The sequence below is a fragment of the Grammomys surdaster genome, unplaced genomic scaffold, assembly GCF_004785775.1.
Source record: "Grammomys surdaster isolate TR1022 unplaced genomic scaffold, NIH_TR_1.0 126158, whole genome shotgun sequence".
Taxonomy (NCBI): domain Eukaryota; kingdom Metazoa; phylum Chordata; class Mammalia; order Rodentia; family Muridae; genus Grammomys; species Grammomys surdaster.
Window position 1 is genome coordinate 8,775,459 of NW_021620966.1, and position 26,846 is coordinate 8,802,304.

Sequence of the window (26,846 nt, forward strand, 5' to 3'; positions counted from 1 at the left end):
TTTGATGATTCTTTTTAAATTTTTTATATGTAATGATGTTTTTGGTTACATATATGTCTGTGTCAGCGTGTCAGATCCCCTGGAACTGTAGTTACAAACAGTTGTGAGCTGCCATGTAGGTACTAAGAACTGAAGCAGGATCCTTTGGAAGAGGAAGCGTGCTCTTAACCTCTAAGCCATCTCTCCAAGCCCAACATCTGGGTCTTTTAATATATGTCTTGGGGAGCAAACTTAGGTCATCATGTTTGTGTAGCTGATACCCAATGATCCATCTATCCAGCCCTTAAAATATCTATTTATTCTCTGACATTTTCATGCACATTTATAATGTATTTTGAGCATACTCACCCCCCTATTACCCTCTTTTGTCCCTCTCTCACACACTTAAAACACTTCTTCCCCACACGTTCTCCACTACTTTTGTGAATTTTAATAAATGACTCTCTAAGTTTGGTTATGGTTTCTCACATGATGATGGGTATGAGATTATTTCCTGAAACATGGGCAACTTATCAGTGAGTACAGGACTGAAGAAAATGACCCCCTATCCTCCAGTAGCCATTATCTGCCAATAACTCCTAAGATAGGGGTGGAGCCTCATGAAACTCAGGCTTCATTCAGGATGGAATGGCAGTGAGACCAATCTTATGCAGGTTTTGTACTATCAATCACAGCTACAGTAAGCTCATGAGTGCAATGGTATGTCATATCTAGAAGACAGAGCTTCATAACACTCCTCCTCACCTTCCGGCTCTTACATTCTTTCTGTTCTCCTTCACCATTGCTCCTTGAGCTTACAAGGGGTTCATGTAAGAATCCCATTTAAGGCTAAGTTCTCAACAGTCATTTGTTCTCAGCACCGTGACTAGTTATAAGACTCCACCTTAACTGCTTCCCACTGCAACAAATGAGACTTTTTTGACCGAGGCTGCAAGCTATTTATACATATAAGTAGTTAGAAGACAGTTTGATCTCAAATTCTACTCTTTTAAAAAGCGATCAAATCTGTAAGATGAAAAGCTAGAAAAAGAATTTCCATATAAACATATAATGTGAACATATTTAGTTTTCATGGACATGTTCATCATTGCTTATGTAAAATCAAATCATTAAATCAGGGCCCCCAGAAACACAACCATGCTATTACCAGGAAATTTGTAATCTCTTCCCTCTCATGAAGATTCTTACAAAGGATGACATTAGATTCAATCTCACAATGTTAAGGATACATAGGAAATTGTATATTAACATTTCCAAAGCTTTGAAATACACACACCATTACAGACATACAGATTTTATTTTGAGATGGAAGTACCACATAAGTACTTGTATTTTTATGTATTCTAAAAGTAAGTTTACATATAAGCAGGATGAAATTACAGATTTCAAGACTCTAGATTAAGTTCTCTAGTGTGTTTAAAATGATGATTTTCTTTAAGAAAATCACGCAGCACAATTTGGATCCCAACATGCGGGTTACAGTCAATGCTAATTGTAAGAAACTCTTTTGGGATTTGCTTTGTGAGAGAAAGAAAAGAGTATTTTTGAGAAATACATGACTGGTATCTTCAAAGTACAGTCAGACAAAACTCTGAAGCAAATAGCATTTTAAAGATTGTGGGATTAACTTAAGTTTTCAGTTTCTTGAACTGCAAAATGCAGTCTATCCTCTTATCTCAGAGGAACAGTTGTCTGACTCCTTACAGACAGACAAATATCACTGTACCTGGTGACCTTCCCTTCTGTCACTCAATGCTGACTAAAAGTATACTTAGCCTTTATTACATATAGGAATCTTGGTTTATGTATCTACTTCTGAGCCTATTTATCTTCACGTATATCTTATTACCACATCTGTCTTTCTTAATGTAGCTTTTTACCTCAAACTACATTTCTTTTTTATCTTTTTCTAACAAATGTTCAGGAAGAAAACATTCATTTCTATTTTAAGGAATAACTTCGTACATAGCATCTTACAGCATAGTTTGCCCCCACCCCCCGCTCCACAACTCTGAAGTCACTAAGAACTACATTGAAGAGTGTCCTCCAAAAATTCTTGCCTACTTGGAACCTGTGAAAACTATTTTATTTAAAACTAGGGTTTTTGCATAAAACTAAAGTTAGGATGAAATCATACTGGATTGAAGTAGGCCTTAATAGAATGAACATCATCCCAAGAAGGTAGCAGTTTAGACATACAGGCAAGGACACACAGGAACATGGCCATGTGTAGGAAGAGGCAGAAACAAGTTATGGAACTATGAGCCAGAGTGACTGGGACTAAGACTTTACAGAATACCGGAAGCTAGAAGAGGCCAGAAATAGCTCTTGCCAGGGACTTTAGAGAGAGCAGGGTTCTGCTGACAACTTGGTTTTGGGCTTCTGTCATTGAGAATTGTGTGAAGTTCTTCTTACTTAAAGGCCTTCTGTTTACGGTCATTCATTAACTATGAAATTAGCACACCCTCCTAATCACATAATTCAGTACCTTCATATTCTTCCTTTTCTTTTATTTAAGAAAGTCTTGGTCTTATGCTTTATGAGACTCTTGCATTGGATTTTAAGTGTACATTAATTTCATGGCCTCAATTCACTAATAAAGATGCAAGGGCTGGGAGAGCAGATTCAAAACACAAGATCCACTAATTGATGTCTTCAAGAAACACATCTCTCTGATGAAGACACACACAGACTGATAGTCAGTGACTGGAAAATAGTCTATCAAGAAAACAGACATTCAGAGCAAGCTGCTCCCGTAGCCGGTCTACTGTCCCCATGCCCTCGAGTAGGTTCAGTAACTGGTTTTGCTGTTGGTTTCCAGTTTTGTTGCACTGTGATCTGATATGGTACAAGAGATGATTTCCATACATTTTATTGGCAAGACTTGATTTGTGTCTACAACCTGGTCCATGTTAGAGAAGGCAAAGGTAAAAGGAGATAGGAAAGTACTGATTCCACAATGTCTTCAGATACACACACACACACACACACACACACACACACAGACACTGTGGCATGGGTGCACCACTACACATACCCACCTTTCTCTGTGTCTCCTCTCCCTCACACACACAACAAACAAACAAATGCTTTAAAGAAGAAAGCAAGAGCCATCAAATGCTAGTAGGATGTGGGAAAAGAGAAACCTTCCCACACTGACAGTGGGAATGTAAACTAAAGGAGATACTATGGAAATTAGTGCAGAGGTTTGTTTGTGTTTTTTTCCTTGAAAAGATAAAACAGAAATATCACATGACTAGCTACACCACTCAGGCATATACCAGAAGGACTCTAAGTCAATGCATCATAGATTTGTTTACTCATCTGTGCTTTCTGCTGCTCTATTCACAGTAACTCAGGAAATGGAGCCAGCCTAAGTGTTCATCAGCAGATGACTGGACAAACTGAAATGTTTCATATGCTAAATGGAATTTTATGCCACTAGAAAGAAAAATGGAATCATTACATTCATTAGGAAATTGATGGAACTAGAAATCTTTAGGCAAATTCACAAAGATAGATGCTTTCTTTTCATTCATTTGTGGAACCTAGAGTTAAAATTCTATTTATGTGTGTGCCTGTGAATCATAGAATTAGAGAGGGGCTCATGAGAGGGCAGGAGGTAGGTAGAGGCAGGGTGAAGAGAAATTAATGGAATACATATAGTATGAATGGAGGCAGAGGGGAGGGTAATGAGAGAGGAAAAAGTAGAACCAGGTAGCCTTAATACAACATAAGGAAATGTCATAATGAAGCCCATTTATACTTATGATAAACAAAAGTGATGATTTAAAGAAATGATAAAAAGAGAAGGATGAATACAACAGCTTGGAGACTTCTACTTAAGTATAGAAATGGCACTAGTTGAGGTAGGCAATGAAGAGGGAAAGGAGTTGAGTAGAGAAGGAAACATTCCATTAGGTTCAATTAAGATGGAGTGTGAGGCGTGGTGGTGCATGCCATTAATTCCAGCACTCAGGAGGCAGAGGCAGGCAGATCTCTGGGAGTTTGAGGCCAACCTGATCTACAGAGTGAGGTCAGAACAGCTAGGGTTGTTACATAGCAAAACCTTGCCTCACAAAACAAAACAAAACAAAAAAGAGTTAAGATGAGGTTAAGTGTGACAATTTGGATCTGGTATGTCCCCCAAAGTCTTTGCTCAGTGGAACAGTGTTCAGGGAGTGGCTGGATCATGAGAAAGTGGGGCCCAGCTGGAGAAAACCAGTTACTGGCAGGGTGTTTTTCAGGGCTATATATTTCATCCTGGGTTCCTTGCTGTTTTCTTTCCAGCTGCTGTAAGCAGTTTTCCTCTACTGTGTTCTTCCACTGTGATGTTCTGCTTTGTTCTGGCCTCCAATCAATGCAGGTAAGGGACTACAGACTGGAGCTTCTGAAACTGTGAGCCGAAATCAGTCTTTCTCCTTATATTTACCTCCTCAAGTACTTTGTCAGTGACAAGAAGCCAACGAAGCAGGCATCAGGAGGAGACATCTAAAAGTCAAATTGAGATTTAGTCCAGGTAAGAAACTGGAGTAACAATCATGGATTTAAAGATATACATGACTTATAAAGACAGCATAGCATAAATAAAAACTAAGGGATTTGTAATCAGAACTCTCTGAAAAAGAGATCCAACAAGATAAATATGAGTATATGTGTATGTATATAAAGTATATGATTTCAAAGAAATTTATTCCAAGGAATCAACTTTTGATTATTGGGGCTGGTATCCTGAAATACTGTATACTGGGGTAGGCAAAGGGGTTAGCCTGAGATTTTATGTGTGTGTGTGTGTGTGTGTGTGTGTGTGTGTGTGTGAGAGAGAGAGAGAGAGAGAGAGAGAGAGAGAGAGAGAAAGACAGAGAGAGAGAGAGAGCGAGGGAGAGAGAGAGCGCTGATGAGCAGCCTGGAAACCCATAAACTCAGGCATACACACATAAACTCAGTTCATACATGCACAATTTCTTCTTTAGTAAATCTCAGGTTTTGGTTACATTACCCACCAAGTACCCAAGTCAAATGGAACCAGGAAGCAAGCAGACATTACTCTCCTGATATCTGACGAAAGAGACTTCAAACAGAAAGTAATCAGAAGAGATGAAGAAGGACACTTCCATCTAAACAGTCAACCAAGAAGACATTAGTATCTTAACCATACATGTTTTAAACTCTAGTGCACCCAATGTATTTTTTTTAATTACTACAGGATCTAAAGAAACAAATTAACAGCAATTCATTAATAGTAGGTGATTTCAATATTCCTCATATAGATGGTCACTTGGACCAATTATAAACAAAGAGAAGCACCAGAATTGTCATCATACATCAGAGTGACATAACATAGCCATAGAATATTTTACCCAAACACTAAAGAACACATATTCTTCTAAGCAACACATGTAAGTTTTTCTAAAAAATAGGCCACATACTGGGACAAAAAAATGAAATTCAGAAAGATTTAAATAATTCCTTGTATTTCATAAAGTCTCACCAACATGATTGCCTAAACATGAGCTTCACTAGACATGCCAAAGCGGACGGAGAAAAAAGCCCAGAAGGGTTCATTCTTCCACTCAAAGAACTACAGGTAACTAAGAAATGCTGAGAGAAATAGTCTTCTCTAGGGAAGAGCAGACCCCTTGGTTATTTCAGTCCTGAAAATGTACATACAAATAACATTTTACAGACTGATCAGGTTATACTTAGAAATATGTATGTATATACACACATGAATGTGCATGTAACAACAATTAATGAAAAGGGGCCTGAATTTTAAAGAGAGCTAGGTGAGATATACGGAGAGAGAAAAGGAAAGGGGGGAAAAGCCATGTAAGTATATTATTGTAGGAATGAAGACAGACCCTAACACTCAGCACACTGACAAGCGGTGGGAGGCAGACAATGTAAAAGGCTCCCAGAAGCCATCGATGCAGACACCATTCGGCAGACCAACACTGTCTGGCACAATGACAAGGTGTCATAAAGGCCTAAACATAGGCATGATTGCTGACATTTTCTCATCAGTTTTGACCTAGCAAGATCTGTTTCTATGATGCTTAGGGAAAGGGGATTGGTTGCAGGGGATGTCAAGTTGAAAGACAACAGCAAATGCCTGTCCACCATACATTTGTAGGAACAGTAACTGAAATTACTACTTTCCAAAAAAACTGCTTTCCCTTCCTTCATCTGGGGCCTCCCCTCCTACCACCAAATTATTTGGGTCTTCCCCAAGGCTCAACCACTCCCCAAAAGGCTAGGCCAGCAACAGGTGCAGTCACGGCTGTTAAGATGCCAAGCATTATGGAAATTAGTTTCATGTCACAGGTGAAAAATTAGACATTGAAATAGAGATACTTGTAATATCTTTCAGAGAGAGAATCCACAGACTTTTCTTTCTTTATTTTTTTTGTTGAAAGAAATGCTAATGTGTTCAATACTGATGTCATTGCCCTCAAACGATCTACTACAGTCTAAGCATTCTGTCAATGCTGGGGAAGAGGCAAAGAATTTGTCACACACCTAGCTTTGTTAAGTGGCCGTACTTAAAGTTTAGTTGAATGAATACAAGCATATTTAATTTTTTAAAATAATGCTTTTAGGGCTAGTGGTTAGCTAGAATGATTTCATTATGATAATAAAGTAGTTAAATTGGCTTTTAATCAAGACACATATTTGTCTGTAATGAAGTTAAGAGAAAATACTACTGTGAGTTAAATTGCCATCAAAAGTACGCCATTTCATAATCCCTAGAACTTTGTTTGACAAAAGAATTTAATATTTTCTCAATGGAATGATAGTTTCATATGTATTTTCTTAGAACTTAAAATAGACACAAGATTTATACTGGTCTCTGTATGGCTAAAACCACTCCCTAAAGAATACTTCCAGGAGTCAGGAGAAAGCTATAGGATCTTAAAAATAAAACTGAAATTTAACAAAGCATTTTTTTTTACCATTAGAGTATCTTTACTAATAAGCTAATGATGATTATATAAATTTGTTAATAAAGATTATTATATAATAATTACTTCTGAAAACCTCATATGTATAAATTCTATCATAAAGTAATTTTAAAAAGAATTCATTTTTTATTTGTGTCCATGTGCCTGCACGTATGTGTTTACATGCAGGTACCTACAGAGCCAGAATATACACTGGATCCCCTGGACCTGAAGTTACAGACACTTGTGAGTCACCAGATATGAGTACTGGGAGCAGAACCTGGGTCCTCTGCAGGAACAGAAATTTCTTAACCACTGATCCATTTTTTCAGCTCCACAAAAAGAGCCTTTGATTACTGATTTCTTTTTTTTTTTTTCTGTTTAAAAGCAGACTAGGGTGAGCTCTGTAGTTGGTTAGAAAGCTTGTTGAATATGTGTAAAATCCTGGTTTCCATCCAAAAGACCATGTAAAATGGGTGTGGTGGCATACAACTATATTCCTATTGCTAGAGAAGTGCATGCTGCAGAATTAGAAGTTCAAGGATAAATTTAGCTACATAACAAGTTAAAAAGATAGCCTAGGATACATGAGACCCCATTTCATAAAGCAAAACAAAATAAACATATTGAAAATAGAATTTTCTAGAAAGCCCTGAAACCAGGTGATATGTAGCAGGGCTGTGTTTCCTACAAGAGAGGCCACTGAGCAAAGATGTTGCAGTGGAGACTTCAGGATACTGAAGATGCCAGGACTGTGGGGTGTCTACTGAGAAAAGCCTATTGGGCTTGGGTCTTGCTTTAGCCCAGTTTTTCCTCATTGCTTTGTCTTCATTTTTGGAGTGGGAATGTTTGTTCTGTGAAATTGTTTATTGGAAGATAGAAGCTCACAGTTAAAAGTCTGGCTTGAGTCTCAGAAGAGATTTTGAACTTTTGAACAATGTTAGTACCGTCAAAGACTCTGAGGGCTTTCAATGCTGAAGTGAATACATTTTATATTAGGAGATTGCTAAGAGGTCATGGGAGTAGCAATGGTTGGAAGTTTATAGGAAATATGTAAAAGTATCATTTATTTTCCTGATGTAATTGTCATCTTGGAGGCTTACTGCCTCTGTTTGCTAACCTACACCTAGTCCTGGAATCTTCTAGCTGTCGAACAATCTAATCTACACCTAGAATGTTTTCAGCCTCTGAAACTTGATGCTGGATAAGCTCACCCCTTCCTACTTCTGTCCAAACTCCTGGCTGGCTAGATCAACTCAGCTGTTTTGGCTCTAAACTCTTCTCCACACTAAGTGATTCAATCTGGCTTTTCTCATCTTCTCTTGAATTGCTCTGCTTGGCCTCAAACTAACTCTGGCAATTTGTTCTCATCTTCTGGCTTCTTCTCATTCTCTGGCTTGTTCTGTTTCAACTGTGCCTAGCTTGTTTTCTCTCTACAACTCGACTCTATACAACTGTCTCAGTCAAACTTCCCTCTTTCTCTTCTTCTCTGCCTTGGTCTCTCTTAAGTAGCTTCCCTTTCCTCTCTCATGAGAGTTAGGAATATCCTATTCTGTCAAATTTTTCTCTGATTGTCACTTTGTTTGCCACTCAATTAGATATCACTTTCAAACTTGGGTGTTTCCTTCTACAAACTAACTTTACCTTCATTGTTTGGAACTAAAGAGGTATACTAAGGGTGGGTTTGTACTCCAGTCAGAGGGACTAAAGGTATGTGCTAAGGTATGAACCACACCACAACTAAAAACAGGTTTTTCAGTAAATAATGGCCAAGCCAGCTCAGTCAGTCAACAGGTTCTCCAGGGCAGGAGCTAGGATTAAAACAATTAGAAAAAAGATAATTAGACAACTCTGTAGCACGACCCCAGCCAATTCTGAGGCTGAAGCAGGTTAATTTTTTCCCAATCTGCTTTTATACCATTTTAATTACATGGAGATAACAAGGTCATTTCTAGGTTAAGGAACAAACAAGACAATAAACACAAATAGTCGAGGAATAAGCAAGGCAATAAACAAAGTCTTGTGATAACTTTTTCTAGGGCCTTATCAGGAAGACCAAGATATCTGAACCTACTGACCTGTCCTATCCCAAAGTCAAACTCTTGCCTGAAGCCTACTTCTTTGTTCTAGCCCAAAATCTGATTCTGGCCTGAGCTTACTTCCCTGTCCTGGCCCAATGTCAAATTCTTGCCCAAAGCCTACGTCTTTGTTCTAGCCCCAAATCAAATTCCTGCCTGAGCTTACTTCCGTGTTCTGGCCCATTATCAGATTCCTGACTGAAGCCTACTTCCTTGTCCTGGCCAAATGTCAAATTCCTGTCAAGTGGTCACAAAAGTTCTCCACAAAATAACAAGTTCTCAGAGGTCATAGTGTGATCAAATATCCTGTAACAGGTATAAACCTTGAGTAAAGATTTTTAAAACTGGAGTCAGACACATGCAGATAATCTGTGAGTGTGTGGAGTAAGAATAGTATGAGTTGAAGTTAGAGAACACAAAAGTGTTTTTGAGAGAGAAGACTGGTACTGGAGAGCTTGGTAAACCACTTTTAGGAAATGTGGATTGGTTAGGCCCAGGATGAGGCAAGATGTCAGGTTTGTAGAATGAAAACAGTGTATCTAGATGTATATTCAAAGGCATTTTTAAAACTATTAATTTATTAGTATTTTGTGTGTATGGGAATTTTGTCTGCATTTATGTCGTCTGTGTTCCATGTCTCTTTAGTGCCTCTGGAGCAGGCATGAGGCACAGAAGGCTAACTGGGAATGGCATGAGCTTTTGAAACCTCAAAACCAATGACACACCTCCTCCCACAATGCCAAACTTCCCAATCCCTCGAAAACAATTCCACCAACTGGAGGCCAAGCATTAAAATATTTGAGACTGTGGGAACCATTCTCATTCAAAGCATCACGTTTCACTCCCTAGTACCCATAGGCTTGTATTTAGTTCAAATTTGAAGTTTTCATAGTTTTTCCCAGCTTCAACCTAGTTTAAAAATCTAAACTTCAAATTCTCTTTTAACTGTAAAACCCCTGTAAAAATAAAAAGAAAATGACATATTTCCAACATACAATGACATGGAATATACATTACCATTCCAAAAATGGAGGAATAGGGGCATAGTGAGGAAATACTCGACCAAAACAAGGCCAAATTGCAGCATGGTAAACTCTAAATCCTGTAACTCTATGCCTGATGTCAAAGGAATTAGATGGCTCTTCCCTTCCAGTGTTGCTGACTTCAACATACTTCTCTTGGGCTAGTTCTACTCTCTATCTGCAGCTCTTTTTGCAGGTATCCCACAATTCTGCTATCTCCAACATCTTGGTGTCTCCAATGCAATCTAGGCTTCCCCTTCACAGCTTCAGGCAATGGTCTCTCCTGTCTTCCATGTAGGACTCCCCCACCACACATCCATGTAATCTCAGAGACTCAAGTCACTCCTTAAGCATGGAGGAAGACTCCAAACCCCTTTACTCCTATATCTTTCATGACCCTAAAGCCAGAACTGCATGGCCAATGCTGCTAGCTTGGGTTAGAACCTACCCCTCTCCTTGAATTTCATTTGTCTAAACTTTGATTTGTTGTTGCTTTTTAGGATCAGAAAATCCTTAGTCCCTTTCTTTTCACATGTCACAGGATCAGCTGTGTAGAAATCTTGCCCTGAGAACGCTTCCTTTATTTCTTTTAGAATATGATCTTTCCTTACCTGTGTCAACACATGTGTTGGCTCCAATATTACATTCCCCGGTGCCTTTTACTCCTCAAAATGTAACTTTTGTATTTCTTCTTTCCTTCCTTTCATTATAGGTCTGCATAAAAATAATCACTAGTAACCAAGCCATAAAATCAATAGCAGGCTACTTTAAAATCTCCTCTGTCAATGAAATAAGCCCCAAACTCTTCCAACTTAGCCTCAGATTCTTAGGACAGGGGCAAAGAGCAGCCACAGTCTTTGCTAAGATACTGGACAACTGGACACTTGCTAATATGGTCTCCTCTGAAATCTCTTGAGCTAAGAAGTATCCACAGTCCATACTTCTCTCATCACTATTGTCCTCCAATCTCCTAATAGGGTTGCCTATTAAGCCCCACTTATAGCATTCAAACACTTACTTAGTCCAAAGTCTTCCACATTCCTTCCCAAACCAGCATGGTCAGGATTGTTACAGTAATAGGCTGCTTCATGGTACCAACGTGGTCTTAGTTAACTTTCCTATTGCTGTGATATATCACCAAGACCAAGGAAACTTATCAAAGAATGACTTTGTTGACGGCTTACAGTTTTAAAGGGCGAGTCCATGAACATCATGGCAGGGAGCATTGCCTCTGGCAGGCAGGTATGGTGCTAGAACAGTAACCGAGAACTTTCATCCTTATCCATGGACATGAGGGAGAGAGGTGATAACTGGGAATGGAGTGGGCTTTTGAAGTCTCAAAACCTTCCCCCAGTGACACATCTCCTCCAACAAGGGCACATCCTCCGATCTTTCTCAAAAAGTTCCATGCACTGCGGACCAAGCTTTAAAAAATATTAACACCCAGGGACTATTCACATACAAACCACTAAAAAATCCCTTAGGACTGGAGTTGCAGATGGTTGTGAACCATGTGGATGCTAGGTGTTAAATCTGAGTCCTCTTCACCACTGGACCATCTCTCCAGCCCTCAGTATGTTTGTTTTCAACCTCCCCTACCCTTTTTATCACTTGACAACACTTTTGACACATGTGGCAATAGTGACAGTCAAGTGAGTGTTATAAACAAAATATATTGAAATAACTTGATTATGACCCAAAATAGAGTTTTATTTTGTGTTTCTCATAAACCTACACAGTCTTCTCTTGCAGATCACAACAAACTCATTGCAAAACTCATTTTAACATCTGGTAACAAGGCAATGGTATTTGACTTCCTGTCTTTGGACATCCCAAATACAAGTGTATCCCTTGACCAGATTCTATGCATACTAAACATATGATAGAACTAAAAATTAGACTCAAAGAAAAAGGTAAATGAATTCATTGAATAAGGACCCACGACATAACAAGTAGCTAAACATTGTTGGTATCCTTCTGGACAGTATCATAAAAGCTGTAAGAAAGCCAAACCTCCAAAAGGCAGATTCTAAGATAATCAAACAAATGTTACCATGTACCATGTTTTTATTTGAGAAAATGCAAATTATTCTATTCCTTAATGTTACATGGTAAAATAATTACCCTCCCTCTCAAATAAAACCTCTTTAAAAGAAACAACAGGGTGAGATGGATGGTTCATTGGTCCTTGCAGAGGACCCAAGTTCAGTATCCAGAATTCACATGGTGGCTCCCAATACACATATGGTAGTTCCCACCTGTCTTTTAGGGAATCTGATGCCATGTTCTGATCTGATGGGCACTGTGGCACTGTATACACATGCTGCACATACCTACACTGGCAAAACACTCATACACATTAAAAACAAAGCAAATGTTTAAAAGAAAACAAAAATATAACACCAATAAAGCAATCATGGATTTTGAGTGAAAGGGAGGCTATTCCCCTACAAAGTCATGGCTAATTTATATGTATTTAAACATAAACAGACACTGCATAGTTTAAGGTGCAAAGCCTTTTTCTTTTTAGCAGAAATTTTTAAAGGAACTACTATCAAAATGGTGTAGAGATAAACAGCTAATATACGTGTGTGTGTGTGTGTGTGTGTGTGTGTGTGTGTAACATCTCTGGAAGTCGCTTTACATAACAGCATAGGGCATTAGGTGACTCCTTCTATGTGGTTTCTCTCAACCTAGTGAGCCAAGATTACTGATAATAAAATACTCCTCATATTTCACAGAAAATAATTCCAGATTTGCTAATTTCTTTTTTCTACATGTGTAGTTTATATGGCCATATAATAAATCATAATGTCACTTAATAAACAAAAGTGATTTTTTTTACTTAAGTAAATGATTATACAATAAAGTAACTACAAGTCTTTTTTTTAAACCTTAGTAAATGTAGTCTCCTCTAGAGGAGTGTTATCTTTAATTACCACTTATTTGTTAGAAAATAGTGACTATAAATCAATTCAAAGGTCTCCAGACTCTCCGAATATTAATGCAGATTTCTCCTAACAAAGGCAATCTGTGGAAGCATGTAGGTTAAAAGGCCAGTGTCACAGTAAAATAATATTCTCCATTCACAATAAGGTCAGATGGAGTTTAGTCAGTCCCCTGATGGTTTCTTTTCAACAGACAAACAAGCTCAAACAGGAAAACTGAAGGATGGCTTCTTTCAGATGGGTGATAATTACAATTTGTCCATGATGTAATGAAGCATTTCAGCTACGTTATTTCTTTATGATAAAAGTAGCATATGATGTTGACGGTGGGATGGAAAAGGCACAGGGATTAACTTGCTGTGACAATATGCATCTGAGGCACTCATTTTGTGAGCACAGCAAGAATATATAGGAGCCAGTCTCTTCATCGAGAAGACTAAAGCTGAGTTACTGACAAAGGTTATAAAAATATGTTAATGACCTCTCAAAAAATAGACAAATGTCTACCCTCATTGCTTTCTTAACCATTACACTCTTTCTGTTGCACAAGACTTGTAATTTGCTCTAATAATGAAATTTGTCTGCTTCCTGACTGCTGTCATTAGGGTTAATATTATATAACAACATATGCTAAAAATAAATAGTTGTTATAATGTAAAGTATTCAAAGCTCAGCTTGGATTAGAAGAAACAAATGACTCTAGGAAATGCATCAAAAAGTAAGATCGGCTGATGTCCAGCTAGATGTTGAAATGTATTATGAAGCAAATACAGGGACCGCTTAACAGCTGTGGAATCTAGGAAGATGTAGAGGCTTATTGTAAAATTGCTTCAACTTTCCTAAACTTATAGGGTTCCCTAATAAGTTGCTGAGGACAGAGGGAGAAACAATCATATTTGAAAACTGTTTTAAAGAGTGAGGAAGAAACAGCCAACCCCCACCCTGCACTCCCCAGAATGGCTTTACAAAAACAGACTAGGTAAGACTTGCTGCTTGTATTTGTTACGTTGAAGAGGGAAAGGATTGCCATAACTTTTTTTCTGACACCCAGGAAAGAAAAAAGTATTGGTCTCCTACTAAGAGACAAAGCTGGTAAAATAAATAGGCTTATTATAAATTTTACACCAGAGTTAAGGTGTTTTTTCTGAGAAAATCTTGAGTAGAAACTAAAATTTCTTCTTTATCTAAAATAAGATGTTTAACATCTTGCTGAACAGGACACCTTTTTTCCCCTATAGTTTGAATTACAAATATTCTTTTTGGCAATATCTACTTACTATGAATCAACAAGAGAGTAGTCAATAAAAGCTAAAGTCATTAAAAATGACATTGTAAACTTTGAAGATTTTGCTGTACATTAAAAGCTTTGCTGACATATCCCATGGTGTGTGCATAAAGTATGCATGATCTGTATCATAAGCGTTCAACACAAACAGCTTCCCTAAGAGGTGTGACCAAGACATGCTCATATCTGAGGTGTTATCAGTGACTTTATGGTACTTATTTAGAACATATCACACATCTGCACTGCATAAGACAGGATGTATAATTCAAAGAAACTGCTTGGCTACTAATGAATGCAAAATGACCTATAAACATACACTTACTGTAAACCTGCTGTGGGCATGCACAGTGCTAAGTCTAGAGAATAGGACAGGATTAAGACACACTCACTGACTTCAGAAAATTAATGTCATGAAGAAGTGCTGGAAGACAATTTTATCTATTTTTTTTTAAAGATTTTATTTATTTTATATATGTGACTACACTGCAGCTGTCTTCAGACACACCAGAAGAGGGCATCAGATCCCATTACAGATGGTTGCAAGCCACCATGTGGTTGCTGGGAATTGAACTCAGGACCTCTGGAAGAGCAGTTGGTGCTCTTAACCACTGAACCATCTCTCCAGCCCAATTTTGTCTATTTTTATTTTTTTTCATTGAAAGTTCATACAATATATTCTGACTGTGGTTTCCCCTCTCCCATCTCCCCCCAGATCCCTCCCCTCCCCATCCAACTCTATGCCTTCTTTCTCTCTTAGGAAAACAAACAGCAAACAAAAAAGCAAAACAAAATTTCTTTTAAAAGTGAAAAAGCACAAAAACCATGCAGACACACACACATAGGCATAAAAACAAAAAACATTAAAAACAAAACTAGAAATCTTAATATACTAGCAAAAGATTAGTAAAACAACAACAACAACACACACACACACACACACACACACACAAAACCCCAAAGAAACAACAATTAAAAAAAAAAACCCAAGCAAAGCAATGTGAGACACACATCTACGAATATACCATTGAGTTTGTTTTATGTTGGCCATTCACCGCTGGACATGGGGCCTGTACAGGTGGGCAGTTTTAAAGAGATTTAACTTTTTTAATAGACATAGTATTTTAGCAGAGGAGACTCCTTTGCTTAGAGACTGGAGACCTCTGGGGAGACTGCCTGAGAGTAAAGATTGGGGGAATCTAGGCTGATGAGAAGACAGGGTTTAATGATCAGGTGAGCTGAGGTGTCAGCAAGGTGCACATGACTGCATGCTTTGGACTCAGAACTACAATTGGGTCAAACCACTGAAAGAAAGCTCATGGTACATAAGGAGTCCAGGGAGGCGGGTGCCGAACATCCCAGAGATGATCTTTGGGATATTTAAAAGATCATGGGTTTTTTGGGTTTTTTTGGCTTCCCAAATATTTTTTTTAGAAGGCAGATTCTATTTTTAGGGTGTATCTTTACTAGTACTTCCTGGTTTCTGTGAAGATACATTTGAAGGAGACAAGATGGGCAGCTGACAGAGTAATTGAACTAGGATCTGAAACAACACAGCAATAGTAAGTATGGTTTCTGACAGAGCAGAGCCACACTCCATGTGAGGGTGACTAATATCTGGCTTGGGTGAATGTCAAACCTACCCAATACAGAGACAAACACCAAGCAGGCAGAGAAGGTGATGAATCCAGCTCTGGATGTATAGAACTGGATAGGTTTCTGGGTTATCTGATGTTTGATTCCCAGCACTCACGTGGTAGCTTATAACCATCTGTAACTCCAGTTCCAGAGATTCTGACACCCTCTTCTGATCTCCATAGGCACCAGGAACACATATGGTACCCAGACATACATACAGGGAAAACATTCACGTACATAAAATAATCTAAAAAGAACTTTCAAAAGTATTTTTCCAGTGTTTATGTTTAGAAATGTTTTAAAATGCTTATTTGTTATTAGCATATCTTATTTGGTGTCATTCAAAATCTTTTGCACATTTTTTCACATTCAGCTGTTTTCTTGTTGCATTTAAGAATCCATTAGATTTGAATTCATCTTTAGTTTATTATTGGTATGTTTATTTGGGTTGGATACCAGCCTGTGGAGGTCAGGGGAGACTACTGTGGAGTTATTTTTCTTTCACCTTTAATTGAGATCAAACTCAGGTTGTCAGACTTGTGTGACAAGTTCCTTTACCAGCATCTTGATGGCTTTGGTTTTTTTGTTTGTTTGTTTGTTTTTGACAAGTCCTTTGTCAAATTTCTGGTTTGCAAACATTTTCTCTCAGTGTATGACTTCAGTCTTTTGAAGAGAGTTTTTATTATTAAAGTAAAACTTTTTCCCCCTCTTTGCAACATGTTTTTTATATCATACCTAAGAAATCCTTCCCTAGATAGGCCAGGTTTTTTATTTCTGTTATAATTTCAGGTCTTACTATTTATGACATGATCTATTTTGAGGTGTACATATTTTAATATGGTGCAAAGAATAAACCAATTTAGTGGGAACAGAGAGAATCAGCTCCGAAGTGCAAAAGTCAAACAGAACCCTAAGAAAGCAGGAAAAATCTGAATGGCCAGCACATTGTACCAAGAGAAGCAGTGAACTGTCTTTCCAACTTGGATGAAGTTACCAGCGTCTTCGGACCAAACTTTTACCTTAATGGAACTGCTTGTAAACAAGGTTTGAAGCACTTTCCCATTTCTGTTATGTGTTCCCCCTCCCCCGACATAGCATTATTTTAAAAAAAAAACATTATCCTTTGATTAGCATACTAAGTAATGGGCTTCGTTATGACATTTTTCATCCGTATATGTCATCACATTCGTACTTAGTCATCTCTTGAGCACTCTTAAAAGGTCACTCTCAACCGAGGGTGACTAAGGCAGATTCCTTGGAAGCATTCCTGTATCAGATCCCAGGGGCAAACCCCCAGAAAGAGTCACAGCCCGCTACCGTGGGAACTTAACAACCACACTCAGGAGAGCTAGTCAACCTGTCCCCTCACCAGAGAGACCTCTGGTTAAATTACGACACATCAACAGAGTGGGGATTCAAAGCTGAGTAACGCGGGGTCAGTCAGGGAAGTCCCTCGGGTTGTTCCTGCGAGCGTGCGTCTGGAGGGCGATTGGGAGCTACCATCACCGGCCTGGACGCCCTCGGGAATGTTTGAGCTTTGGTTTGCCGGGAGCGTGGGCACGCTGGGTCCTTTCCAGACGCACAGCTGGACTCATTCCTGACCTTTGACCCATGCCCTAGCGTCAGCACGTCCTGGCAGACCTTGGCGGGACGCGATTCCAGGCGGGACGCGATCGCAGGTTCCCGGAGCCGCTGGTCCCTTCCCCTCCTGCCAGTCGTAAAGTGCTGAAAAGGGCTCTCCGCTTTACGGCGCCGTAGGTGAGACCCGGAAGATCTGTCCCTGATGGGCACGTGGTTTTGGGTCTGCAATTATAGAAAGGCTGCAGTGAGACTTTGGGGGTCGTTAGCGAATCACTTACGAGTGTCTAAGCGGGCAGTTGGATCACACTTTATTTAAAACAGTCATTCCAATCTTTTCTAAGAGTATGCAGGGGCTGAGTGTCAGGCGCACGCGCGGTGCAACCTTGCTTTTTATCTCTATCCCTAGACTTTAGGTCCCCGGTGTTAGCTGACGTTTTTGTTGTTCACTTGGCTCTGCAGTCTCCCCCTCCCTGGAGTTCGGAATGCTTTACTTGATCGGCTTGGGCCTGGGAGATGCCAAGGACATCACAGTCAAGGGTCTGGAAGTTGTGAGACGATGCAGTCGCGTGTATCTGGAAGCCTACACCTCAGTCCTGACTGTAGGGAAGGAAGCCCTGGTACGTGATTAAAGTCTTCGGGCCTCTGGGGAAGACATCTATCTAGCGTCCGATTCTCGTACACTAGACTGCACAGACTCTAAGCGTCTGCTTTTTTTAGACCCTTTAAAACACACACCCTATTCATTAAAGTCTGGCTTATATTCAGTGACTCGGGAAATGAAACGGTAGTTTGTCCTACTTTACAAGTCTAATTTTGTGCCTTTCTCCAGTAAATAATAAAAAAAAAAGTTATTTTACACTCTTGGGGATAGTTATCAAATCCGTTATTTCATGAGCTAGCCAGAAATCCTTTCTGAGTTGAGTGCTAATGAGGTGCTGACACAGCTTTAATGAGTTGCTTATACATTCAGCAAGCAATCCGAAAGCTTTCTCCTTTGAAGTGTTTCCATAGGGAACAGCGATTTCATTTTTTGTCTGCAACATATCCAAAGAGACCTTACTTATACTCTCCCAGGAAGGCTGTCATTCCCATATGTATATATAGAGTGACTAAGTAACCAGAGGACTTAATAGTGTATTATATACCTTAGGCAGGTTCTCATTAAGGGTAAATATGTAAATAATAAATACCAGCAGACGTTCAGTTTTTGGTTGGTTGTCAAACTCAAAGTGGACCATATATTGACATAAAGAGCTGATGGATTGTTATGGGAGGAGGGGAAGGGTTTTTATAATTGTCAAGTCTTCCATATAAAAGTGTGGGCCGCAGAACTTCTGGTCATATCTCTCAGATTCACAACTCAGAGAATTCTGAAAGTTATGTTAAAAATCTTGAGTACTAAACTAAGGCTTGTTTTTTTGTTTGTTTGTTTGTTTGTTTTGTTTTTCGAGACAGGGTTTCTCTGTGTAGCCCTGGCTGTCCTGGAACTCACTCTGTAGACCATTCTGGCCTCAAACTCAGAAATCCACCTGTCTCTGTCCCCCAAGTGCTGGGATTAAAGGCCTAAGGCTTGTTCTTAAACTGGCCACACATTAGAAAAAAAAAATAGTGTCTAATGGCCAGTTTGACTTGCTGACCATACTTGTGGACTTGTGGGTGTTTGCATTTACTTCAAGATGATAGAAATGTGTCTCTGATCAGTGATCAAAAATGATACTGGGTTTAAAACCATCTGAGAGAATAGGTAACAGATTGGCAGTGTAATCGAATAGAATGTTAGACAATAGCTTGGAGCAAAATTAAGACTTAGTTTGTTCTGCCTTGTGACATGTCCTTGGACAATTCCTTATGTTTAATTTCTTACTGTATAAATTGAGGCCAGATGTGTCTGCCTCTAGGCTCGTATAACAGTGCCCACCACAAAAGTTTTCAGACATTTTAGCTGTTAGCAGATATATTTCCAAACTTCTGAATGTTTCTTCATTTGTTAAAGAAAAATAACCAATTGGAAGGCATATAGTGTTTATTAAGGTATATGTGAAAATGCTTTGTAAATTATAAGCGTTAGTAAATATTAATTTCAAGGTTTCTCCCCAAACATAAATGTAATTATTAGGGATCTGGGCTGACCTTACCTGTAAGTAAATTATGTGTATTTTTTTAAGGTACTAGAATATCTGTTATTTCATAGTAATAAGTGTTGATATTTTAGGAGATTTATTTTGCTGTTTTGTTTATTTTCCTTACAGTGCTTGGAATTGAACCCAAGGTGTCTGTCTCACGGGCTCCATAAGCTCTCTACCACAGAGCTACAATACTCAGCCCTGTAGGGTTACTGCTCCATTTTGTAGGCACACAGATGTTCCAAAACTCGTCCACTATCATACAGATAGTGACAGAAGCAACGTAAAAACTAAAGTAGCTCTCAGTTGAGAACTATCCTCCCAGACTTTCATACTGTCTCTGCATTCTTAGCTATAGATAATAACTACACAGAGTATAACAAAAAGTTATAGCAAGCAAAATAATTTGGCCTGGATCTTACAAAATTCTTCTAGTATTGTCTTCATGTCCTGCAGGTTCTTAGTTCCTATTTTTTTCCCTGAGTAGCTTGCCACAGGGTACCATCTGTACCATCTGCCTTAAGTCAGCCTTATATTTCCAGTAGAACCTGTTTCTCTTCAATCACTTTCTTCTGTTTTTCATTTCCATATTTTCTTGTTAAAACAAACTGATTTTTGAAGTTGTTGATGTATATTTATATGAAGTCTGGTTTCAGTTAGAGGTCATTATATTGCAGGGAAAAATAGTTCTATTCTTTTTTTTTGTTTGTTTGTTTGTTTTTTTGTTTTTTCAAGACAAGGTTTCTCTGTGTAGCCCTGGCTGTCCTGGAACTCACTCGGTAGACCAGGCTGAACTCAGAAATCCGCCTGTCTCTGCCTCCCAAGTGCTGGGATTAAAGGCGGTGTGCCACCACCGCCTGGCTCTATTTTCTGTATTGAATATATGCTTTCTTTTTTTTAAATAATCAGCCAGTTAAGATTTTATAAAAGGTACATACAGATGTTGCTAAAGAAATTCCAAGTTTGCCAGGCAGTGGTGGCGCACGCCTGTAGTCCCAGCACTTGGGGGGCAGAGGCAGGCGGATTTCTGAGTTCGAGGCCAGCCTGGTCTACAGAGTGAGTTCCAAGTTCTAGGACAGCCAGGACTATACAGAGAAACCCTGTCTCAAAAAACCAAAAAAAAAAAAAAAAAAAAAAAAAGAAATTCCAAGTTTGTCTGTTCTCACATTAATCACTGTTGTTGTAGTAATGTTTTAGTATAGTCTTCAAAAGAAATGTGAGACAGCAAATCTGGGAAAGACTATCAGTCTTGGCATATGCAGCTTTAGCTTCCTTTAGGTAATTCCTGTTGGTACTTTAAATCTTACATGCTTATTGGTTAAATGCATCTATACATAAAGATGTATGAGCAGTACAATCTGCAAGTGGTTCATGGTCTGTCTGCATTATACCTAAGAAAACTTAAGGAAAGACTTAAGTAATTTATAAAAGTAGTGGGAGGAAGAAACTATAATATGTCTGTAAATTACCGAAGAGGTTTTATCTAAACCAATGCTTTGGAAACCCATAATCTAAACCAGTTCCTGAGTCCACATGGTATAAGGAGAGAATCCACTCCTTCCAGTTGCCCTCTGGCCTCCATATGTAGGAGCGTGGATTATGGTTAGCATTACATTGGTGGCATGTGGCTTCTTGATAATTTTCAGGGTACATTAATTCAGTAAAGACCATTGTAGCTCAGCGTCCAGTGATCATGTGTGTTCTCTGAGATAGTTGGGTGTGATTATCCTGTGACTGTAAGTTTTCTGGTTTCTAAAGTCAAAACATGTAAAGATTAATGATTAAGAAAAAGGCACACAGCAAAAGTGAAAAGTGTATTTATATGAGCACACTATAGCTGTTTTTAGACACACCAGGAGAGGGCATCAGATCCTATTACAGGTGGTTGTGAGCCACCATGTGGTTGCTAGGAATTGAACTCAGGACCTTTGGAAGAGCAGTCAGTGCTCTTAACCGCTGAGCCTTCTCTCCAGCCCTGCATTTTTATTTTAATCAATGTAAGCAGTGTTATTATGAGCTTGTGAAACAGTCTACAGGGTGATATTGTTTTCCATCTGAGTAACAGATTTTATGTAGGTGTTAGGAAATAATTCCCTCATTTGGAGTTGTAGCATTTATCTTTGGATACTTGTTTGTCATGTACTTCCTTGTTTGATCAATCTTGGGTACCACTGCTCTTCAACTGCAGCATCCCTGCAGCTTTTAATAACTCAGATTTCTGAATGTGAAGGCATAATTTCATGTATTATGCATCCTCTTCCATGTTTGAATCGCATGGAAGCTCAGTTATAAGACTCAGTTGTATGATCTTGCATGGTGTTATTAATCAGTATCACACCAGTTCACTGGCTCATTCTACTGGGCTTCTTCTCTAGAACTGAACTTCAAGAAATTAATTGACAAAACAGCTTGGATGGAAACTTCCTTTGTATTTAAATTCATTTCTTTTCCTGTAATTATATAAGACAGTTCACTTCTTTGTGAACAACTAAATCATAATTTTCTGTTGTCTTTTTATTGACGCTGCCTTTTATTTTTCCCAGCACACCAAAAATGGTCCTGTAGAAATTGGTAGAAACATCTGCATTGCCATGTGTCATTACTGTTAATGTATTCCATATTTTCATGTTTCTGGAATAGGGCTCATGAATACATATTCTCTGTTCATCCTTTAGTGTTCTGCCTAGTCTATTAGACACAAATTTAGAGGCCTCAGATGTTAAGAGGTCTGCTTTCTCTAGGGATATGATGATAGCCCCAAAGACAGAGTTTAATTGCATCATGATATGGAGTACTGGCTCACTGATGAGTTGTATTGAATGATCTGTGTTTGGATGGTTGCCAATATTTGCACCTAGCTCTAGACAAAGATTGTTCCTCGGTGTATGCCTGTGTTAAAGCCTCACCTGCTGTATAGCATTTTGATATTTTGATATCCTACTTGTATCTGTAGGAAGAGTTTTATGGAAGAAAATTGATTCTTGCTGACAGAGAAGAAGTAGAACAAGAAGCAGATAATATTCTTAAGGATGCAGATGTCAGTGATGTTGCGTTCCTTGTGGTTGGTGATCCATTTGGGTAAGTGGATATACATTGTGAGTTTCTTATTTATTGGCAGTGATTATTCTGCTTCAACATTTCCTTGCCAGGGCCTAAGAAGTTTCCCTGAGTTTTACATAAGAATTTTGTATTTAAGTTTTCAATGAAGAGCATCTACTTGATAAAGATGGCATCATAAGTATGATCCTAGCAAGTGACAACTCTAGCATTTGTTTCTTTCATGCCTTTGTTTTTGTACAAGGTTATAAAGGCATCAGATACCTTTAACTAGTGTGTCAATATTAAATAAGACTCTACACTATCAAAAGTCAGGCCTGCCATTTGCTTTGATAATTGCAACCATCTTTGGCTTCTTTTGTTCTAGGCTTCCCCCGCCCCTTCTTTTTAAATAATCTAATATTTGGCAATAATGCTGTCACTTACTTGCCCTGGATTTATCATTTATCAAACCTCTGATTTCAATGTCCCTTCTCCATTGGGAGCACTGCCCCTCCTCATTACCAAGAAGATGGGTTTCTACTTGTCTAGTCAAGCGTCATCAATCTCTAGTGTCAAGCCAAACACAAGAGTTCTTTGTCTACAGCTGGTGACCCAAGATTTATGTCACAGATTTGGGGAACATAAGGACAATTAAATCACTCTGGGCCCACCATCAAGGATCTTTCTCAAAACAATGGAGTTACATGTGTATGCGTCTGTCATAAGGAAAATAATTTATGTCAGTATACAGGGCCAGAGAGTCTGTATGATTATTATATTTAATTGCAAATTATATTGGGTAGCCACTATAAAAATATTTAAATTATTTTAGCCCCTGTCTAACATTGTTTGCTGTAAAATTTAGGCTTTCTCAAATTTCATGGTACTTTTTTTCTTCTTCTTAGCAATAGGATAATAAAATGAAAAAGAAAATAAAAAAATTTTATCCAGCAAATATCTTCTTTTATATAGAATTTTCTCAGTAATACACTGAGTCCATCTGTCTAAAATCTGTGTCTTCTATAGAGAAACTCCGGCACAGACTTCCTAACATGGTAGCACTGCCGTTTTTATAGTTGCCTGATAAGCTGGCTCAGTCACTGATAGTGTTCATTGTACAATAAAGTTGCTGCTCGGACTGAGGCTTCTAGACTGGTATCAGCCCACAGAGTTGCCAGTCCAGATGAAATAAGTAGAGAAATTCAGAGCAAGCATTAGAAACTAGTCTAGCCGGTTAAAAAGTAAAATCTGTTATCTACTGATGTAAAAAAAATTGGAGTTTATACTTTATATTGTCTCATTTCACATTATATTTTTAAATAGTTAATATTTTTTTTATTTTAGAAAACTTATGACAAAAAGTTTTCACCATATTCTGAGGAACACTACAATTGGCTTTTTGTCTATTTATTTATTTACTTATTATTGGCCAGGTTTTTTCATATCCTTTCATTTCTTTTTACTTCTAATACCATTATTTTAATCAGGTTAATATATTCTGTCTCTTTTGCTTGATCTGTTTATAGACATAGAGACATTTAACTCATTTCCCAAGTATGGTAAAATTTGTATGTGTAAAATTATAACAATTTGAAAACCTCAGCTGAGAACTATGCAAGTCCATTATTAGCCAAATATTGAAAATTTCCCAACCTCCTCTTCAAGCCTGTGTCCTGCCATTCTTGTGCTGAGACCACACTCAATGCTCGCCAACTCATGACGTCACACTCTTTCACTCTCACGCCTTAGGTCAGGCTCCTCCCTTCACCTATGTCTGTCAGAGGCCTCCACATCTGCAGCTCATGGCTCCCCATGCTGTAGTCCTTTGTCACTCCAATCTGAAGTTATAGTGCCACTTGGCAGATGGAGATTATTGTTGATGGCTGTATTAGTTAACTTATATAACTGTGACTGAAGTCCCCCAGAGAGCAGCAAGAGGAAGGATTGATTATGGTTCATGGTTTCAGGGGTTTCAGACTGGGGTTGCCTGGCTCCATGCTCTTGGGCATAATATGAAGACAGAGGTAGCAGGTGACAGAGGAGCTTCTTCATCCCATGACAGACAGGAAGCTGAGAGAGAATGAGTTAGACACAAGAAGGGCCCAGAGACAAGATGTCACCATGGACCTGCCCCTAGCAATCTGCCTTCAGGTAGATCTTCTCTTCTGAAGCATTCAGAACCTCCCAGATAGCACCCCGGATAGTTGGGAAACAAGCCATAGTCTGAGTCTTTTCAGGGGACATTTTATTCTTAGACCCTCACTATGCCAGCTTTCACACAGTTCCTCACAGTATTTTACAATAACCACGTGCCTCTACTACGTGTGGATTTATACATAGTCCTTCATGTCTCTAGCTCTCTCATTTTATTCATAATACTTGGCGTATGCAGGTTGATACTAATTTAAATATTAATTGAATTTTGGGATAGCTTACCTAAAGTCAATAAAGAAAGACAAGCATTTTTTGAACTGACAGTTGTCTGTTCACCCAGATCCTTTTCATACACCTCTTGGGATATGAACTTCTGCTTCACTGAGTTGGCAAGATACAGACTCATGGTTGAGTGGTAGGGGTCAACAGTTATCACAGAAAAAGAAAAAAATTAAAATTGGGGAAATCTGTACAGAGGAGGGGAAAGAAGTAGAGGGAGACTTACCTATGCAGAGGCATATGGAAAAGCTTTCTTTGAAGGTTATACTTAAGCAAGTAACTGAAATGGGGTTAGAGTCCTGTCATTCCAGGCAGAGCAGACCGAAAGACTGGTGGTTACAGTGCTGACGGCCACAGTGGCTAGAACACGGTGGGGTGGAGGGTGTTACAGAGGTAAGCTGGAGCCATGGTCTTTAAGGCTTTGGGGTGATAAGGAATCGTATTTGAAATACAGTAGTAAACCTTTGGAGGATTTTAAAGCAAGAAAAATATTTTTTTATTAAAAATGCTTGATTTGCTTAGTGTGTATAGATTTTTAAGGAGGCAGGGGTGTTTCTAATAAAGGAAGAAAAGAACAATGTAGAACACATTTAGAAGAAAGACATTGCATAGATTTAATAGATATGTAAAAAGAAGGAATTCTGCCTTAAGGACTGGCTCTAGAAACAGGAAAGCAGGTCATTGTGGTCAGGAAGTCATTGGTATATGGGTGGTATTTAAAGCCAAAGGAATGGGTAGGATCCCCAGAGAAGAGAAGACAAGCCTAGGAACAAAAAACCCTAGGAAAGGTGGACATTCTGTGCTCTCTGGCCAAAGCAGAGGGGAAAACAAGAGGATGTCATTACAGAAGCTGGAAAAGACGTAAGCGTGCTAGTAGAAGAATGTGTGTGAGTTGGTGTTGAGTTGGATCTGGATAAGGTTCTGAAGAGAGGACTGCAGGATGGGTGGTGGGAAGGAAGGGGGAGAATGCTGTGCAAAGAAAACTGATGTGCAGAGACAATGGCATGATGTAGTGGGCTTCCTGATAATCGCTTCATTCTGTGATTCTCTACTTTCCCCAGGATACCTTTGTCATTGCTGTACTAGACCATCAGTTGCACGGTACGGCGTTTTGTTTGTGCTGTTTTGTTTGAGATTCTCTCCTGTAGCCTAGGATACAAGTTAAGTGTTCTAGCCTTGAACTCTTTCTGGTCCTCTGGCCTCCACCTCCCAGGTGACATCCAGTTCCTCATTGTAAATTCTTTGGGACTATACCATTCTGATTTGTTCTATTGGAACTCTTTTAATTAATTTGCCCCATCTCAGTGACTGAACATCTAGAACCTTATGTTAGATTCAAGCTTAAGTAATGTTTCCTATACTGTAGCTATTTTCTGGGTTCCTGCTGGGTTCCTGCTGGCATGTAGTTAGAAATAGGATGTTAAGACAGATGTCATTAATCCAATTAATTAATTAAATTTGTTTGTTTGTTTCTGAGTTTTTGTTTTAAAACGAGATCTCAGTATGCTGCCCAGGCTAGTCTTGATCAAGTGATCCTCCTGCCTCAGCTTGCTTGCTTTCTTTTTCTTTCTTTCTTTTTTTTTCTCTTTCTTTCTTTCTTTCTTTCTTTCTTTCTTTCTTTCTTTCTTTCTTTCTTTCTTTCTTTTTGTTGTTGTTGTTGTTGTTTTTCGAGACAGAGTTTCTCTGTGTAGCCCTGGCTGAACTCACTCTGTAGACCAGGCTGGCCTTGAACTCAGAAATCTGCCTGCCTCTGCCTCCCAC

At 38.8% G+C, this 26,846-nt stretch overlaps 1 protein-coding gene and 1 long non-coding RNA gene across 2 annotated transcripts in view; one reads left to right on the forward strand and one right to left on the reverse strand.

Annotated features, from left to right (window-relative positions):
• Window positions 1-11,200: 11,200 nt before the first annotated feature.
• On the reverse strand, window positions 11,201-17,559 carry LOC114612424. Its single transcript, XR_003710011.1, has 3 exons — window positions 17,279-17,559; window positions 15,915-16,078; window positions 11,201-11,453 (listed from the first exon to the last, which is right to left on the reverse strand). It is a non-coding gene; the product is annotated as an uncharacterized LOC114612424 (long non-coding RNA).
• Window positions 17,560-17,682: 123 nt separating this feature from the next.
• The window catches only part of Dph5 (diphthamide biosynthesis 5), a 28,875-nt gene continuing 19,711 nt past the window's right edge, over window positions 17,683-26,846 (forward strand). The window contains exons 1-2 of the mRNA XM_028757409.1: window positions 17,683-18,107; window positions 22,567-22,691. Of these exons, the coding sequence (XP_028613242.1) occupies window positions 17,973-18,107; window positions 22,567-22,691 (260 nt within the window). The 5' untranslated portion in view covers window positions 17,683-17,972. The remainder of the gene's footprint in view (window positions 18,108-22,566; window positions 22,692-26,846) is intronic.